General features: G+C 40.5%; 1 protein-coding gene across 1 annotated transcript; it reads left to right on the forward strand.

Annotated features, from left to right (window-relative positions):
- The first annotated feature begins 825 nt into the window (after positions 1–825).
- Positions 826–1,694, forward strand: LOC126184326 (general transcription factor II-I repeat domain-containing protein 2-like). Its single transcript, XM_049926701.1, has 2 exons — positions 826–1,062; positions 1,152–1,694. Exons 1-2 carry the CDS (start codon positions 826–828, stop codon positions 1,692–1,694), a joined length of 780 nt encoding a protein of 259 aa, XP_049782658.1.
- The last annotated feature ends 15,797 nt before the right edge of the window (positions 1,695–17,491 follow it).

The following is a 17,491-nucleotide window of genomic DNA, read 5'->3' on the forward strand; positions in this document are numbered from 1 at the left end:
GAACACATGTTCATAGGAGGTGCTCTTGTAATGTCATCGATGGCAATGCATTACTTGTCCTACTACAGACGACTTCCCAATAATTAACATTAATTACAACCCATGACATGGAATACTGCAAGGTAGGAAGGCATCATGAAAATGTGGTTGCGGATATGGGCACCATTGTTGCATTGACGCTCCGTGTTATACCAGGGTTAACAATGTGCTGGGATACTTGCAGACCACGTTTGAAGTATATGTTACTGTGACATCTGTAATGCGATACAACATGTTTTCTCTCTTGCACATACTCTGACACAACCTAGCAAAGGAGACCTTTTATTCCACAAGGGAAATGGCAGACATGATTGACTGCTATGGTTCAGAGCAGAGATCGGCAACAGGCGGACCGCGGTCCGTATACGGACCGCGAAAGGTCGAACCTCAGACCGGCAAATACTCTTAAATACAGTCCGACGTCCAACTAAGTATCCCGGCGCCTCGTTCGCAGTAGGCTAATAATTTAGTCGAGTACTGAGTAATTTAGTAACTAAACGTGTCTGAAAAACAAACATTTAGCCGAGTAGATTGGCAAATCATTTAGTCAAGTCGATCCATTTCATGCAATTTTTCTCGGCGAGTAGCGCCTCCCACCACGAGTCACTGCTCACTCGTTCATTTGTTAAACGAGTCCGAACCTATCGTTTTAGTCAAAGGGAGTACAGTGGGCGGTTGGTCTTTACTTTGTTTCGTCAATCGCACGCAGATGGCAGAGCAATTATTCATTTGTTTTATAATTTGTCGTGTGAATAACCTTTCCGTACATATATACATACATTAGTAATGGGTCCTAAAAAGCGAAAAGTGGACACTGAAAATAGGAGATTTTTGACTGAATTGACTGAACAATATTGTTTTACGCTGCCTGATAGGCCTCAAGCGGTTCCAGTTTGCTTAATATGTAATAAAACTGTCGTTGTTATTAAAAGTGGCAATTTAAAGCGACACTATGTAACAACTCATCAGCAATTCCACAAAAACTTTCCTCTTGGCAGTGAGGCGCGTAAAGAAAAACTACAGGTAATATAATTCTATTAAGTAATGTATAAATGTGATATGTATGACTGCTTTGTAAACTTATCACGATAAAATTTAAATTTAAATTACAGGAATATCTCACTTTTTACGAAAAAAGTACGAAATTGCTGGTTCGCTGCATGAGTGAGCAAGAAGAATCGGCAGAAGCAGCGTTACGTGTGTGCGGGACACTTAGTAAACACCAAAAACCATTTTCAGATTCTGAAATAATGAAAGAATGTATGTTGGAAGTAGCCTCGGCACTTTTTGAAGAAAAAAAGGATGTCGTTGCAATTCAAAGTATTCCAATGTCGGCAAGAAGTAATACAAGAAGAACGGAAATTTCAGCTACTGATATTAAAAGCACTCTGCTTGAACTTTTGGAAAAGGCACCATGCTACCCCATTGCTCTTGACAAATCATGTGACATGGTTGATGATGAACAGATATCTATTTTCGTGAGATTTTTCGACATGGAAAATAAGATATTTAGGGAAGAATTGCTCGCAATATTGCCTTTGAAAGGTAACAATCGAGGAGAAGATTTATTCAAAGCTATTGACGAATTTATTAATAATTCCAACATTCGTTATGATAAAATAGTGTCGCTTTCAACTGACAACGCCCAGCGATGACTGGCAAAGAAAAAGGTGTTGTAAAGAAAACCAGGGATCAGAATCCAGGTCTAATATCGTATCAGTGTATAATTCATCAGACTGCCCTTTGTGGACAACTCAGTGCTACACTGAAAGAAGTAATGGACAGCTTGGTGCAGTTGATTAATTTTATGAGATCTCATTCTTCTCTTCAACACCGAAAGTTCAAGAAGTTTCTTTCAGAATGTGATGCAATGTATTCTGACTTATTGCAATGCAGCAATGTTCGTTTGTTACGTAAAGGTCAAGTTGTTGAACGTTTCTGGCTAGTAAAGGAAGAAGTAACCTCCTTCTTGCAAATCTTGGATACGCAGGGAGCAAAGAAGCACTTAGAGTTCATAACAAATGAGCGCAATATGCTAGCTGTGGCTTTTCTGAAGGATATTCTGAAATATTTAAATGCGCTCAACATAGAGTTACAAGGGAATGGGAAATTAATATGTGATCTGATACAAAGCGTGTCTGCTTTTCGTCGTAAGCTGGATATTTTTTGAAAAAGATATTGCAAGGCACGAATTTATTCATTTCCAACAATTCTTGAGTATAAAAAAAGAGAACTCTGAAGAAGACATTGCAGTGTTTGTAAGATTTCTGTCCGATCTAAGGGACGAATTTGCTACAAGATTTCAAGACTTTGCAGAAATTGGAAAGCTGTCTCAATTCCTAAAATTTGCTTATGAAGTTGATGCATCTGCAGAATGGACTGATGTGGCTGCTAAGTTGTTCAGATTTCGAAGTCTTCACTTCAAGTGGAGATAATCGACTTGCAAGAAGATATTTCTTTGCAAATGTATAAAACTGTATCCACTGAAGAATTTTGGGGTAAACATGTTTCACAAAAATACGAAAATTGTAAGAAAGTCGCTATCAATCTGGCCACTATGTTTGGTTTGACATATATATGCGAATCGTCGTTCTCGAAAATTAATTTTTCGAAGAACACATATCTGTCAAAGTTGATGGAAGCCCACCTCGAATACATACTTCGTATTTTCTGTACCCCTCGTACACCGACCTTTAAAAAACTGGCTCAAGACCGTCGTTGTAATTTCGCACATTGAATATATTACAATATTAACTGAGAACTACTTGTTTTACCCTTTTTTTGGAGATTTACTCGACTTGAAAACAAAATAAAAAACAGTACCTTTTAATTATTAGTTTTTTTCTGGACCTCCATAAAAAATTTTACACCGAATCCGGACCCCACTGAAAAATACTTGCCGACTCCTGGTTTAGAGGATGGAGTCACTCTGAAAACCCGTAACCTATACGCTGAAAGATTTCCAGCACGCAGGGTACAATCTGTTAAGCTGTTCAACTGATTGGTCCAGCATCTTGGGTAAACAGGTTCCGTAGCATCCAACAAACTAGACAGTAGAAGGTTTCGGTCAGTTCGCACACCTGACAGGGTGGAGCGTGTTCTAGGTGCAGTGGTCGACAATCCTGGAACCAGTGTGCGACGAATAGCAGCAGCTGAAGATGTTAGTCATCCAGTCATCCTATGGCCTGTGCGGTACTCCATGAGCAGTAGTTGTATCCGTACCATGTTCGGCGCATCCATGCCCTTAGGGCACAAGACTATCCTCCCAGAGTGCAGTTCCGCCAATGGTGCTTGCGGCAGTGTGGTGCAGATACACAATTTGCCTCCAAGATTTTATTTACTGATGAGGCAGGGTTTAAGCGAGATGACATTGTAAATCTCCATAACCAGAATGTGTGGGTCGATGAAAATAGCCATGTGGTTCAATATACAAGGCATCAGGATCGACTCGCAGTCAATGTGTGGGTAGGCGTTCTTAGCGATTGATTACTGGGGCTATATGTGTTACCACAGAGAATAACGGTCGTTCGTTATCACCACTTTCTGAAGAACGTAACGCCTATCTTGTTGGAGGATGTGCCGTGTAAGGACAGACAACGGAAGTGGTTCATGCATGATGGCGCACCAGCGCATTTCCTTTGCATTGTGCGTCGACACCTGACGAGGACATCTGAAAACCGATGGATTGGGTGGGGAGGTCCCATAACTTCGCCTGCTCGTTCTGTGCACCTAAATCAGCTAGACTTCTGGTTACGGGGACACATGAAGCAACTGGTCTACGCTACTCAAATAAACGACGTGCAGGCAAGTAGTCGTGTCTTCCGTGCATCTCAGCACATTCAGAATCAACCAGGGTGATTTCAAAGAGCGCGTCAGTCCTTACACCGAAGGGCTAATGTATGCGTTGAGATAAATGGACCTTATGTTGAACACCTCCTCTGAACAAGTGGCCATTACTACTACCTCCCAAAACACAGGAAGAAAAGTCCTTTCAGTAGGAGAGATCTATTTCATAGTGTCGAAGATGAACAAGTGCTCATAACTCTTCAGGTTTTCATTTTAGGGCCCCTGTTTTCTGGAATTTTTTTCCTGTTTTCGTGTAAAGAACTGGTCCCTAAGGCATGACTTTTTTTGGAACACCCTACCTACACATTTTTTTATTACAGAATTAGACCGTTTATAGACCGCTTAGCACCTAAGACAAAGATACAAGCTTTTTCTTTTTACCTTACCAGAACTTCTTCATGTGTTGACGATGGCCTGCGCATCTTCATTTGACAGTAACCTCCTAGGTTGTGAATTTCGTTGTTGGGCAGGAACTTTTGCTACACTGCTCAGTAGCCTGAAACTTTTCCCGATCTGTATGGTGTATTCCGTGACGTTAAGTTTTCTTAAGTCCCTTCTTGTTTCTTCCAGCCATCCCGTAGTGTGTGTTTTATTTGGAAATGAAAATAAAAATTTTCCTCGTCAACCTGTTGTCATTCATTCTGTAAATATGACCGTAAAACTTTAATCTCCCCTTTCTTATTGTGTCCGTGATTATTTCTATGCTTCTGTATAGATTTTCGTTTTTTCTCTTCGTCTAATTGTTATCCATATTCCTTTGTGGTCCTAAATTTTTTTTAGTATTTTCCTTTTTTTCCGTTCGAGTTCTTCTTGCTCACCTCTCTTATTCAGTGTCATTCAGGTCCGTAAACTGTTTCCGGTTTAATTACTGTTACGCAATCTTTAATTTTTGCCTAGAATGATACTGATCTTTTATTATATCGGTTTTGGGTGAGTTTGTATGCGAATTCCATTTTCTTCTATCTTTATTTACTTTTGGTATTATCTAACCCATTGGATTGTATCCATTCCCCCAAATACCTTAACGTACCAACTCTTTTGATGTTTCCGTGCTGCGTTTGTACATACTGTAGTTTTCTCTGTTGTTCGATTTTTTAATATGATATTAGTAATCCAGTTGTAGCTGCAGCTTCGTGGAGTGTTTCTATCATTATCTTTGCATCTGCTTTGTCCTGAGAAACTGCTGTAATATTGCCAACAAAAGCGAGATATTTCACCTCATATCTTCCTTTTCCTTGTCCTAGTTGTATTCCTTCGATGTTTCCCTCTTGTAGCTCTTTTTCCCACTCTCTCATGGTCTTGTCTAAGACCAGACTGAAGAGAATCTGTGAGAATCCATCGTCCTGTCGAACACCTGCATTAATTCTGAAGGGTTCAAAAACTTCTCGTAGAAATTTAACTTCTGAAGTTGTGTCCGTGAGTGTCTGATCTACCTATTGTCTGGTGGTTTTGTCGACGTGTGTTTCTTCCAGTATTAGGAATACTTTCTGTCTACAGAATGGTAGGCTTTTTTTGAAATCAGTGAATGTAATAACTGTTTTAAGATTCTGCATTGTTCTTGTCCTGAGGATAGTTTTCAAGTTAAAAATCTGCTCTGGCGTCGATGTATTTTTCCTGAACCCCACTTGGTACTCGCCAATTGTGTGTCTGTTTGATTGTCTACCTTATTCAGTAGAGCTATAGATATAATTTTGTAGGTGACTAGGAGCAGAGATATGCCGTAATTGTTGGTGTCTGTCCTGTCTCCCTTCTTATGCAGCGGATGGATTATGACTTGCTTCCAGTCGTCCGGTATTCTTCCGTTCTCCCAGCAATTTTTAATGACCTCATAAATGGTTTCAGCTGTCCGCTATCCTCCCAGTTTTCACATCTCAGCTAATATCCCGTCTTCACTTGACTCTCTGTTGTTTTTCAGCTGGCCAATGTATTGTGCAGTTTGATGCAGTGACGATGGTTCTGAAGGTGGATCTTCGTTTTGAAAAAACTGTGTAAAAGTCCCTAGTGTTGTTCTGTCTGAAATTTGTATTTATTTCCTCTAATCGTTTCTTGTCATATTTTCCTTTCTCTGTTCAAATAATTTTTGGTGTCTGTTTTCTCATCTCAGTGAATGTGTTCCAGGCTCTTTCCTTTTTGCAGAAGTTCCATTTTTTCCAAGCTACATTTTATCGCTTCGTCGCATATCTTACTCCACTACCTATGTTTCCTTCTCCTTCGTGATTGTTCTAGTTCTTTCACTGTTTTCATCATTGCTTCTCTAATATCATCCTAGTTTCCCATCTTCTTTGTGTGAAGCTTTTTAACGAATTCGTCCCTGTTGTCTGACAGAAATTTTGTGTCAATTCTATGGACTTTTTTAGTTATGGGGTTTGGTTTTTTAGGTTTAAATTTGGCTTTGATTTCTGTTAAAAAGTGATCCGAATCTATGCCTAGTCCTCTTCTGACCCGTAAGTTCATACTTTCTCTATAGTTTTGTTTGATTATGGCCTCATGATCCAGTTGCTATGAGTCTAAATGTGTATTCTCCTTCGCAATTTTCTGAAAAAGGTTTACATTAATTTTAAGTCAAATTATCTGCAGAAGTTGATGAGTCTTTCTCCATTCTCATTGGTCCGTTTGTGTGCAGGAAAATTTCCTACTATTGCCGTTATTTCTGTTCTGTGCCGATCTGTACATTGAAGTCTACGACTAGCAGTTTTATGTGGTACTTTGGTGGTTCTGATGTCTCATTTTCTAGTGTTTTCCAAAACTGTTTTTCTGAATTTCTTCTGCTGACATTGCTTGCAGGTGCATGCACATTTATGATGGGATAGCCCCTGTTTGCTGATCTGAACGAAAGAAGTTATATTTTCTCCGATGGGGACGCAAAATTTGTTAAGGATTCTCTTGGATTCCGTTTGACCATGAAAGCTGTTCCAAGTATTGTGACTGTCAGTTTATTTCTTATGGCTGGTTTTCCTTTATGAATCCTGTAGCCTTCGATTCAAATGCTTTCTCGTCGTCGAATCTGGTTTCCCGAAGTGCTAGTATGTGTATGTTGCGTTTGTTTAACACATCCTCCAATTTTTTAATTTCTCAATCTTTAGTAAAGCGCTGATGTTCAATGTGCCTAACAAATGTTTTTTCTTATGCCCCATGCGAGAAGTTATAGGAAGCTCCGACTCTTCTTTACATGATGTTTTAGGATTTCCAGAATACGATGTCCTAGTTGTATCACTGTTTCCAGTGATGAAGGATTTTTTACCTCCTATAGTACTTCTCCGTTCAGTATTTACCACCATGTCTTGGTTGAAAGTAAATGAAAGCCCCTTTCGTGAGATATTATATCTGTGATCGAATCGCCAGATGGGTATTAATAGGCCGTTCAACTAGCTCGAGAATTTGACGATCTGGCTCATCAATTGGACAGAATTCGGCACGATATCGCTCAGGAGGACAAGCAACAACTCTATCAATCAATGCCAGGCCGAATAACTGCTTGTATAAGGACCAGAGGTGCACCAACGAGTAAATCTCTTTCCCTTGAGTAGACCATCCAATTGTTCTGAAACTGCAATCCTTTGTTTGTCTATACATATACATCACATTTACCGATTTCCGTCCCATTCGGATAATTCCTTCGTGGTATTAAAACAGTGCACACATTCATTCAGCCCATATGGCTTCTCACTGCATAGTCTTACTACACGACTCCTAGCAAGACAATAACTTATTAATAATGCAGGAGAGGATGATAAGTTTGAATCTATAAGTAAGAAGGACTGAAAACATATTACTCAATTCTATAACTACCTTCCATTTCACGAAATATGAGCAAATTATGAAACTTCGTTTCACCACGTGGAAGGATGCCATAGCAAACTCCGTGCATGGAATGATCGCACGATAACTGTACAGATATTTACAACGCACAAATGAAATAACCACTACGTTTTCTACTAGAAACCATGGCAAGTAACTGAAAAGACCTCACCCATAATCTTAATCATTGTAGTAATTCCGAGCCATCTTATATCGACTGCAGAAAGATGCGAAATACATCACTGTAAACACACAGAGATCGCTCAAAGGGCTTGTTTAGAGTAATCAAGCTGTATGATCAGCTTCATACAAAGCTCCGTAAAGGTAAATTCGCGATTTAACGAAGGAAAAATACTGGGGCCAAAAATGAAAATGCAATGACCAGGCAACTTTCAAGGTTTATTTGTTCTAAAATATTTAGTAGGCCACTTTTTTTCAGGAATTGTGTTGTTTTACCAACTGTATGTTCCTGCTTTTTTTAGTTGTGAACTAGACGAAGGAAGGTTCGCGCCAGTGAGATTCAAATGTTCTCTGTATCTTCTTTTGAAATTTCTTCCTATCTGTCCTACACTATGTGATCAAAAGTATCCCGACACCTGGCTGAAAATGACTTAAAAGTTCGTGGCGCCCTCCATCCGTAATGCTGGAATTCAATATGGTTTTGGCCCACCGTTAGCCTTGATGACAGCTTCCACCCTCGCAAGCACACGTTCAATCAGGTGCTGGAAGGTTTCTTGGGGAATGGCAGCCTATTATTCACGGATTGCTGCACTGAGGAGAGGTATCGATGTCGGTCTGTGAGGCCGGGCACGAAGTCGGCGTTCCAAAACATCCCAAAAGTGTTCTATAGGATTCAGGTCAGGACTCTCAAAAAAAGGTTCAAATGGTTCCAAACACTATGGCACTTAACATCTGAGGTCATCAGTCCCCTAGACTTAGAACTAGTTAAACCAAACTAACCTAAGGACATCAAACACATCCATACCCGAGGCAGGATTCGAACCTGCGACCGAAGCAGCAACGCGTTTCCGGACTAAAGCGCCGGCCGGTGTGGCCGAGCGGCTCTAGGCGCTACAGTCTGGAACCGCTAGACCTCCACGGTCGCAGGTTCGAATCCTGCCTCGGGCATGGGTGTGTGTGATATCCTTAGGTTAGTTAGGTTTAAGTAGTTCTAAGTTCTAGGGGACTGATGTCCTCAGATGTTGAGTCCCATAGTACTCAGAGCCATTTGAACCATTTGAACCGGACTAAAGCGCCTAGAACCGCTCGGCCACAGAGGCCGGCTATCAGGACTCTGTGCAAGTCAATCCATTATTGTTGTGTAACCACTCCCCCACAGGCCGTGCATTATGAACAGGTGCTCCATCGTGTTGAAAGATGCAATCGCCAACCCCGAATTGCTCTTTAAGAGTGGGAAGCAAGAAGGTGCTTAAAATATCAATGTAGGCCCTTGCTGTGACAGTGTCGCGCAAAACAACAAGAAGTGCAAGCCCCCTAAATGAAAAACACGACCGCACCATAACACCACCGCCGCCGAATTTTTACTGTTGGCACTACACACGCTGGCAGATGACGTTCACAGGACATTCGCCATACCCACACCCTGCCATTGGATCGCCACATTGTGTACCGTGATTCGCCACTCCACACAACGTTTCTCCACTGTTCAATCGGCCAATGTTTACGCTCCTCACACCAAGCGAGGCGTCATTTGGCATTTACTGGCGTGATGTGTGGCATATGAGCAGCCGCTCGACCATGAAATCCAAGTTTTATCACATCCCGCCTAACTGTCATAGTACTTGCAATGGATCTTGATGCAGTTTGGAATTCCTGTGTGATAGTCTGGATAGATGTCTGCCTTTACACATTACGACCGTATGCAACTGTCGACGGTCTCTGTCATAAACAGACGAGATCGGCCTGTACGCTGTTGTGCTGTACGTGTCCCTTCACGTTTCCACTTCACTATCACATCGGAAACAGTGGACTTGGGGATGTTTAGGAGTGTGGAAATCTAGTGTACAGACGTATGACACAAGTGACACCCAATCACCTGACCACATCCGAAGTCCGTGAGATCCGTGGAGCGCTCCATTCTGCTCTCTCTCGATGTCTAATGACTACTAAGGTGGCTGATACGGAGTACCTGGCAGTAGGTGGCAGCACAATGCACTTAATATGTAAAAGTATGTTTTTGGGGGAGTCTGGATGCTTTTGGTCATACAGTGTATGTATCGTTTCCCACAGTTTTAGCAGTATAACTTACAAACACATGAACGGTCACATTTACTGGATTGTTCCAGGGAAGACAAATTTGTCACTGCATTCTTGTTCTGTGTCTGCAGCTTATTCGTAGTCTGGCTGATTTGAAACGAAAGTTTGATTTTAACTGAAATCTTTCCCCAATACGGTATGACAATGAATTCAGCTTATTCTTATCGCCTGCCTTTGCTAGGCGAACGTGTCTAACAACATTCTGCATGCACCGAGTGCAGGTTAGCGTCCGCTACAGAAACACCAAAGGTGAAAGAAAGTTGTAACTTGTCACAATCTCAGACCAAGCCAGTGTGTCTTAGACAAATGCACTCTGCAAGACAGCGCGCACCAGGTCTACATCGTACGCACAAACAACCATCAACTGCATGCAGGCAGAATCTGCTTTCATCGCTGAAGACAACTGCCCACCATTCCATCTTCCAAGTTATTCTCTGACGGTACCAGTCGAGCCGTATACGTCGATGCTGTGATGTGAGTGGAGGACAGGCTAGATGCGAGCCTGCCCACAGTTCCGCTGCTTATAACCGGTTCACAACAGTTCGTTCTGACACGTCTGGGCTCACAAGCCTTCTTATCTGCTCTGTGGTAGCAGTACGATCTGCCACTGCTGTTCTTTTAGAAACTAAAAAATTTTGTGTAGAGCAACATATGGAAGCATGTGCCACTGAACTTAAACTAAATGATGGCGCTTTCATAATTGTAACAGCGTATAGGTCCCCCTCAGGGAATTTCCAGCTATTTCTAGAAAACTTAGATGCTTTATTGTGCTATCTGTCAGACAGGGGGAAGCAAATTATCATTTGTGGGGATTTCAATGTTGATTCCCTGAAAGAGTGTAATAAGAAGAATGACCTTGTAGTATTACTCAGTTCTTTCAATTTGAGCTCCGTCATTGATTTTCCTACTCGGATAACAAAGAACAGCAGTACATTGATAGATAACTTTTTTATAGACCAAGATAAGTTTAAGGACATAAATGCTTATCCTGTTGAGAATGGTCTTCCAGATCATGGTGCACAGCTAGTTACAGTACATGACATAGCTCCATGCAGTATATCAAATCAGACTTTCAAAGCAGTGCATTCAATTAACAATACAAATACTGCAAACTTTAGGGAAAGCCTACAGCAGCTAGACTGGGATGAAGTGTATAAGGAATCCGATGCAAACTTGAAATATAATTTATTTCACGATACATTTTTAAGGGTATTTGAAAATTGTTTTCCCAAGAAAATAGTTAAACATAATTCCAAGAAAACATATAAAAACCCTTGGCTAACTAAAGGAATAAGAATATCTTGCAACCGTAAAAGAGAACTGTATCTATCAGCAAGAGGGAGTACTGACCCCAAAATTGTTCAATATTATAAAAACTATTGTGCGGTACTAAGAAAAGTTATTAAAAAGTCCAGAAGCATGTGTATCATGTCTGAGATCAGTAAATCTGATAATAAAATTAAAGCAATTTGGAATATTATTGAAAGGGAAACAGGGCAACCAAGAGCACAGGAAGACTTTAGTGCCATAAAACTGAATGACAAGTGTACTAACAAACAATCAGAAATTGAAAATATTTTCAATTATCATTTTTTAAATGTTGTGGAGAAAATAAGATCTAGATCTTCACTAGAAGAGGCAAGGCTACTAATAGAAGAGGCCATACCTGTGCAGTTTGAAACAACTGTAATTCCACCAACCTCTCCCTCTGAAATCAGTAAAATAATAAACTCACTGAAAAGTAAAAGCTCTTACGGAATTGATGGCATTTCCAGCAAGGTACTTAAAGCTTGTTCCCCAAAGATAAGTAGGATTCTCAGCCACGTATGTAATAGCTCTTTGGAGCAGGGTGTTTTCCCCGATAGACTGAAATATGCCATTGTAAAACCATTGCATAAAAAGGGGGATACGTCGGATGTCAACAACTACCACCCAATCTCTCTTCTGACAGCTCTATCAAAAATTTTTGAGAAAGTAATGTATTCGAGAGTAGCCTCCCATATTTGTAAAAATAAAGTACTAACAAAATGTCAGTTTGGTTTTCAGAAAGGCTTTCCAACAGAAAATGCTATATACGCTTTCATTGATCAAATATTAAATGCTCTGAATAACCGGACATCGCCCATCGGTATTTTTTGTGATCTCTCAAAGGCCTTTGATTGTGTAAATCATGGGATTCTTTTAGATAAGCTAAATCATTATGGTTTGAGGGGGGCAGTGCACAAATGGTTTAATTCATACTTAACTGGAAGAATGCAGAAAGTTGAAATAAGTGGTTCATGTAATGTTAAAACAACAGCTGATTCCTCAAACTGGGGGGCTATCAAGTACGGGGTCGCACAGGGTTCGGTCTTAGGTCCTTTACTGTTCTTGATATACATTAATGACTTACCATTCCACATTGATGAAGATGCAAAGTTAGTTCTTTTTGCAGATGATATAAGTATAGTAATAACATCCAAAAACCAAGAACTAAGTGATGTAATTGTAAATGATGTTTTTCACAAAATTATTAATTGGTGCTCAGCAAACGGTCTCTCTTTAAATTTTGATAAAACTCAGTATATACAGTTCCGTACAGTAAATGGCACAACTCCAGTAATAAATATAGACTTTGAACAGAAGTCTGTAGCTAAGGTTGAATTTTCAAAATTTTTAGGTGTGTCCATTGATGAGAGGTTAAACTGGAAGCAACACATTGATGGTCTGCTGAAGCGTCTGAGTTCAGCTACGTATGCTATTAGGGTTATTGCAAATTTTGGTGATAAGAATCTCAGTAAATTAGCTTACTATGCCTACTTTCATTCACTGCTTTCGTATGGCATCATATTCTGGGGTAGTTCATCGTTGAGTAGAAGAGTAGTCATTGCTCAAAAACGTGTAAACAGAATAATTGCTGGAGCCCACCCACGGTCATCCTGCAGACATCTATTTAAGGATCTAGGGATCCTCACATATATATATTCACTTATGAAATTTGTTGTTAGTAATCCAACCCAGTTCAAAAGTAACAGCAGTGTGCATAGCTATAACACCAGGAGAAAGGATGACCTTCACTATGCAGGGTTAAATCTGACTTTGGCACAGAAAGGGGTAAATTATGCTGCCACAAAAGTCTTTGGTCACCTACCAAACAGCATCAAAAGCCTGACAGATAGCCAACTAACATTTAAAAATAAATTAAAATAATTTCTTGATGACAACTCCTTCTACTCATTGGCTGAATTTTTAGATATAAATTAAGGGGAAAAAAACACAACAACCTAAACATTAGTGTCACGCAATATTTTTTGTAATGTAATATCTTGTACAGACATCTTTTATTAACCTGACACGTTCCACATCATTACGAAGTGTCGTATTTATGATCTATGGAACAAGTATTAATCTAATCTAATCTAATCTTACAATACGACATCGTTACACAATTGACGCAGCACCTCCAACTTACGTGGCAATTCTCCGAAAGAACCATTCCGCCACTCGGGAGGCCACAATTTGACCCCTTTCAGACTCGCTCAGTTGGATGTAGGAAGCGCGAATGGGGCTCCGTGGAAGGGTTGCCTGCTTGCTTCACACGTTTGCACCACACTGAGCCTTCTGGCTGTGAGCATTCCCTATTTAAGGGCAGACCCAGACGGCACTCTGTTAGCTATTCCAGTAGGCTACCTGATAGAGGACGACTTTGAAACCTTTATCAGTACATCTACTATCCCACAGGTGGCATATACCGTCATCTAGTAAAAATCGACGTCGTCTCTCCAGGTGTACTGATATATATACATATTTTCTTTTTTCGGTAGTGTATATTGTGGAAAGTAATGGTCCTGCAACACTCCTTGTGTTGTGCCCGCAATTACTTTTGTGTCTGAAGATCCAGCTCAGTTATCAGTACCAACTCACAAAGCTAGTGTCACGTTCATTACACACGTATTTAATTAATCAGGCGACAGTGTTGAACTGTATCGAAAACCATCCGGAAGTCAAGGATCACGGTATCAACATTGGTGCCGTTCTCTACTATCTTCTGTTTCTTGTCGACGGACAGGGCGATTTGAGTTTCACACGATCGTTGTTGATTCCTTTGGAAGAAACTTTGGATCTCCAGAAATGTCATAATATGTGAACATAAAACCTGCTCCAAGATTTTAAAGCGTATTGAGGTCAGGGATGTAGGCCTATAGTTTTCTACTTGTGCTCGACGACACTTCATGAAAACGGCAATTACCTGTGCATTTTTCAAGTCACTGGGCCCGCTTTGCTCCTCCATCGACTTACTGTACTCTGCTGCTAAAAGAGGAGCAAGTTCTTTCGCACACTCTCTACACAATTGTATAGACATTCCTCAAGGTCTAGACGCCTTTCGGTTGTTAAGCGATTTCATATGATTTTCTGTCCCACAGGCAGTAATTTCGATATGTGATTTCGACGTATGCAATATGGTCACAGGGTCCCTAGACAGACGTCTTTAATACGTTTATTGATTTAACACAAGACCAAAATTTCTTAAGGTTTTCTGTCGGATCGGTCTAATTTCACTAGTGCAAAATAAGCTGTAGCACATCCCAGATCTAATGTCAACTACAGACCTCACTCTACACTCCCTGCCATATGCCATAGTCTGGACATTTATGAAGGTTATATCTTCATCATGAACATTTACAAACAAAAGACGTCAGATGGCGATGAAGAAGTTAAATTAAATCCAAGTTGCGTTTCTCTTCTGCCATTGAATATGAAGGAATAAAAATCTTTTACGAAAAGTATTGCAATTTTGCTCCTAGAGTGACATTGCAACGTAAATTTCCAATTTATCAATTCACTTACTTTCTTGGCATGCAGCCTCGAAAAATGTGCATCGTACTTGAAATCAGATGAATTCAATATAATGATGACACGTTTTCCTGATGATCGTGAGCTGAATTTTGTCAATCAGAAGCTATTTCTTCTGTATAAGTATGTGAGTAATAAATCGTTTTTATGTGAAGATAACTGGGAAGTTTAAAAATTTATTAGCAGGTGAAATTATAACAGAGGCAAGTACCAAATAGCTTTTCATATATTTTGAAATTTTCAAATGTAAAACACGGGGGGAGTTTTCCAATTTATATTTCAAAATTGATGTGCTACTGCTTGCTGATATGTTAGAAAACTTCTGTGTCTGAAAACATGAACTGGATCCTTTGTATTGCACTATTTCATCTGGCTTGGCATGGTATACTCTACTGAAAATTACTATAGCTGAATTCCAGCGTCTTACCATCCAGAAATGTGTAGTTTGTTGACGGAGGCTTTAGAGGTGATATTGTTCATTGTTCATGCAGACGTCCTGCTGTGAACAGGTTCGTATGTAGTTCTGAGGCCAAACTTGACGAATCTTAAATTACATATCTTTATGTGAAAAGCCTTTAGAATTAGCCAATGTTACGCAATCTTGAAGTGTCCTGTTTTGTATGGCTCTCTCCTGAGAGTATTAGAACTTTTCATGTGGAAAATGCACCAGACGATTCTGGCATAGGCCACATTTTAGAAGTGGATCTCGAATATCCCGAGAGTATTCACGATTTTCATTCAGATTTACCCTTATGTCCTGAAAAAATGGCACCACCATCCGATAGTAACACTATATGTGATAAGACAAACTGTTATTCACTGCAGAAATCTGATACAATGTTCGCTTCATAAACTGCCATTAAGAAGACCCACTGAATTTTACCGCTTAGACGAGCTCCCTGGATGAAGACATACATTAAGACTGATGCATGGAAGTGTATGAGTGCAAGCAATAAAACTGAGAACAGATTTCCAAACTAATGAACAATAGTGTGTTTGGTAAAACCATGCTAAATGTGCAATATATGATAGACATAAATGACAAAACTAGCGACACACTGGGAGGGTGACTGAATTGACTGCAAAACCTAATTTCTGAGATGTGTTACTTTTACCTAAAATTTAATTGCTGTTGAATTAAACAGACTTAATGTTGTGTTTGGTAAGTCCACAGCGGTAAGAATGGCTATTTTGGGTATTCGAAAGATATTTCTTATAGACTTTCAGTATGAGTATACAGGGAGAGTCGTAAATGAGGAAAAATACTTCGTACAATGTGTAACACACTGAGTTACAAACATAAATTCATTTTCACCATGTTCCTGTTTTACTAAATGGCACTGGAATTGAATGTTATAAGACCGACAAATGTGACGTGGGCTTTTGGGTGTTCCTGTACGCCGACATAGACCAAAAGGAAAAAATCAACAACACCGCACAACATACGAGTGTTGTAGGTAGTCGATGCCGCTGATTAGAAGGCGAGGCATGCGGCGTCAAGCGAAGGCCTGCCTGACAGTGCGAGCAAATTGGGAATTTGTGGTAAGGACTATAGGACCAAACTGCTGAGGTCATCGGTCCCTAGGCTTACGCACTACTAAATCTACCTTAAACTAACTTACGCTAAAGGAGAACACACACACCCATGCCCGAGGGAGGACTCGAACCTCCGACGGGGGAAGCCGCGCGAACCGTGACAGGACATCCAGTATTATGTATCGTGACTAGTGTCATCGGGAAAGGAAACTGAGGAGGAACTGTAAGAACTGTATTACTGTGTACGTGCATCTTATTATTTGGTTTTTGTGTCCCGGATTTAGTTTTAAGGAACACGCACAAAGAATCAGAATACAAACTACAACTACTCAGTTACCTCTTAGTTAATCCAGGTGAATACAAAATAATTGTAGAGATCGAAAGTAACTTATAAACGCATGACCAGAAGCTGCAGTGGCGTTTCATAAGTATTGTTTGAAATGACGGCCTCTTCGCAGAAAGGATCGCTGAACATGATCCATTATGTCTGTATCTCTTCACGTAATATTACAAGCACGTTGTATTATGCTTCGAAGGTTGTTGACATAAGCAATTCCTCCTTCACAAATCACAGATTTCAGGTGGCCGCACGAAAAGGAATCCAGTAGATTAAAGTCTGGCCATATAGCTGACTATGCTATAGGGCCTCCATGACCAATATATTTGGAAGGGAACGAATTGTCCAGGTGGCATCGCACTGTGTCGCTGAAGTGAGCGGGGGCACGGGTCGTGCATGTACCACAGGTTGATACAAGATTCCAAACTAATGTCGCCCAACAATTCTGGTAACGTAGCATTCAGGAAACGCTTATATAACTCTCCTGTCAGCCTTGGTGGTAGCACGTGTGGCTCTATGAGACGCCGATGGATAATACCACGCCAGACATTGACACCGCATCGTCGTTGGTACCCTCATACCACTACGCTGTGGGGGTTTTCTTCTGCCCATTCGTGTCAAATACGCGAATTCACAATATCCTTCTTCACGAACGGGTTTCGTTGGTCAACAATATTGTTTGTAAAAATTGCTGGTCGTGCCTCTGACGCCGTAGGATAAATTTACGGAAGTCCAGTCTCCGCTGGTATCCTCCCCGCGACAGTGCTTGTACCTTCTGCATGCGTAACGGATGGTAATGATTTCTGTGCAGCACTCGCACAACAG

The sequence above is a fragment of the Schistocerca cancellata genome, chromosome 4 (assembly GCF_023864275.1).
Source record: "Schistocerca cancellata isolate TAMUIC-IGC-003103 chromosome 4, iqSchCanc2.1, whole genome shotgun sequence".
NCBI classification, from domain to species: domain Eukaryota; kingdom Metazoa; phylum Arthropoda; class Insecta; order Orthoptera; family Acrididae; genus Schistocerca; species Schistocerca cancellata.

Excerpts from the sequence above, each read along its gene's own strand:
- LOC126184326 (XM_049926701.1), top strand. The coding sequence starts at position 826 with ATGGGTCCTAAAAAGCGAAAAGTGGACACTGAAAATAGGAGATTTTTG. Across the intron at positions 1,063-1,151 it reads CGCGTAAAGAAAAACTACAG|GAATATCTCACTTTTTACGA; the intron begins GTAATATAATTC and ends TTTAAATTACAG.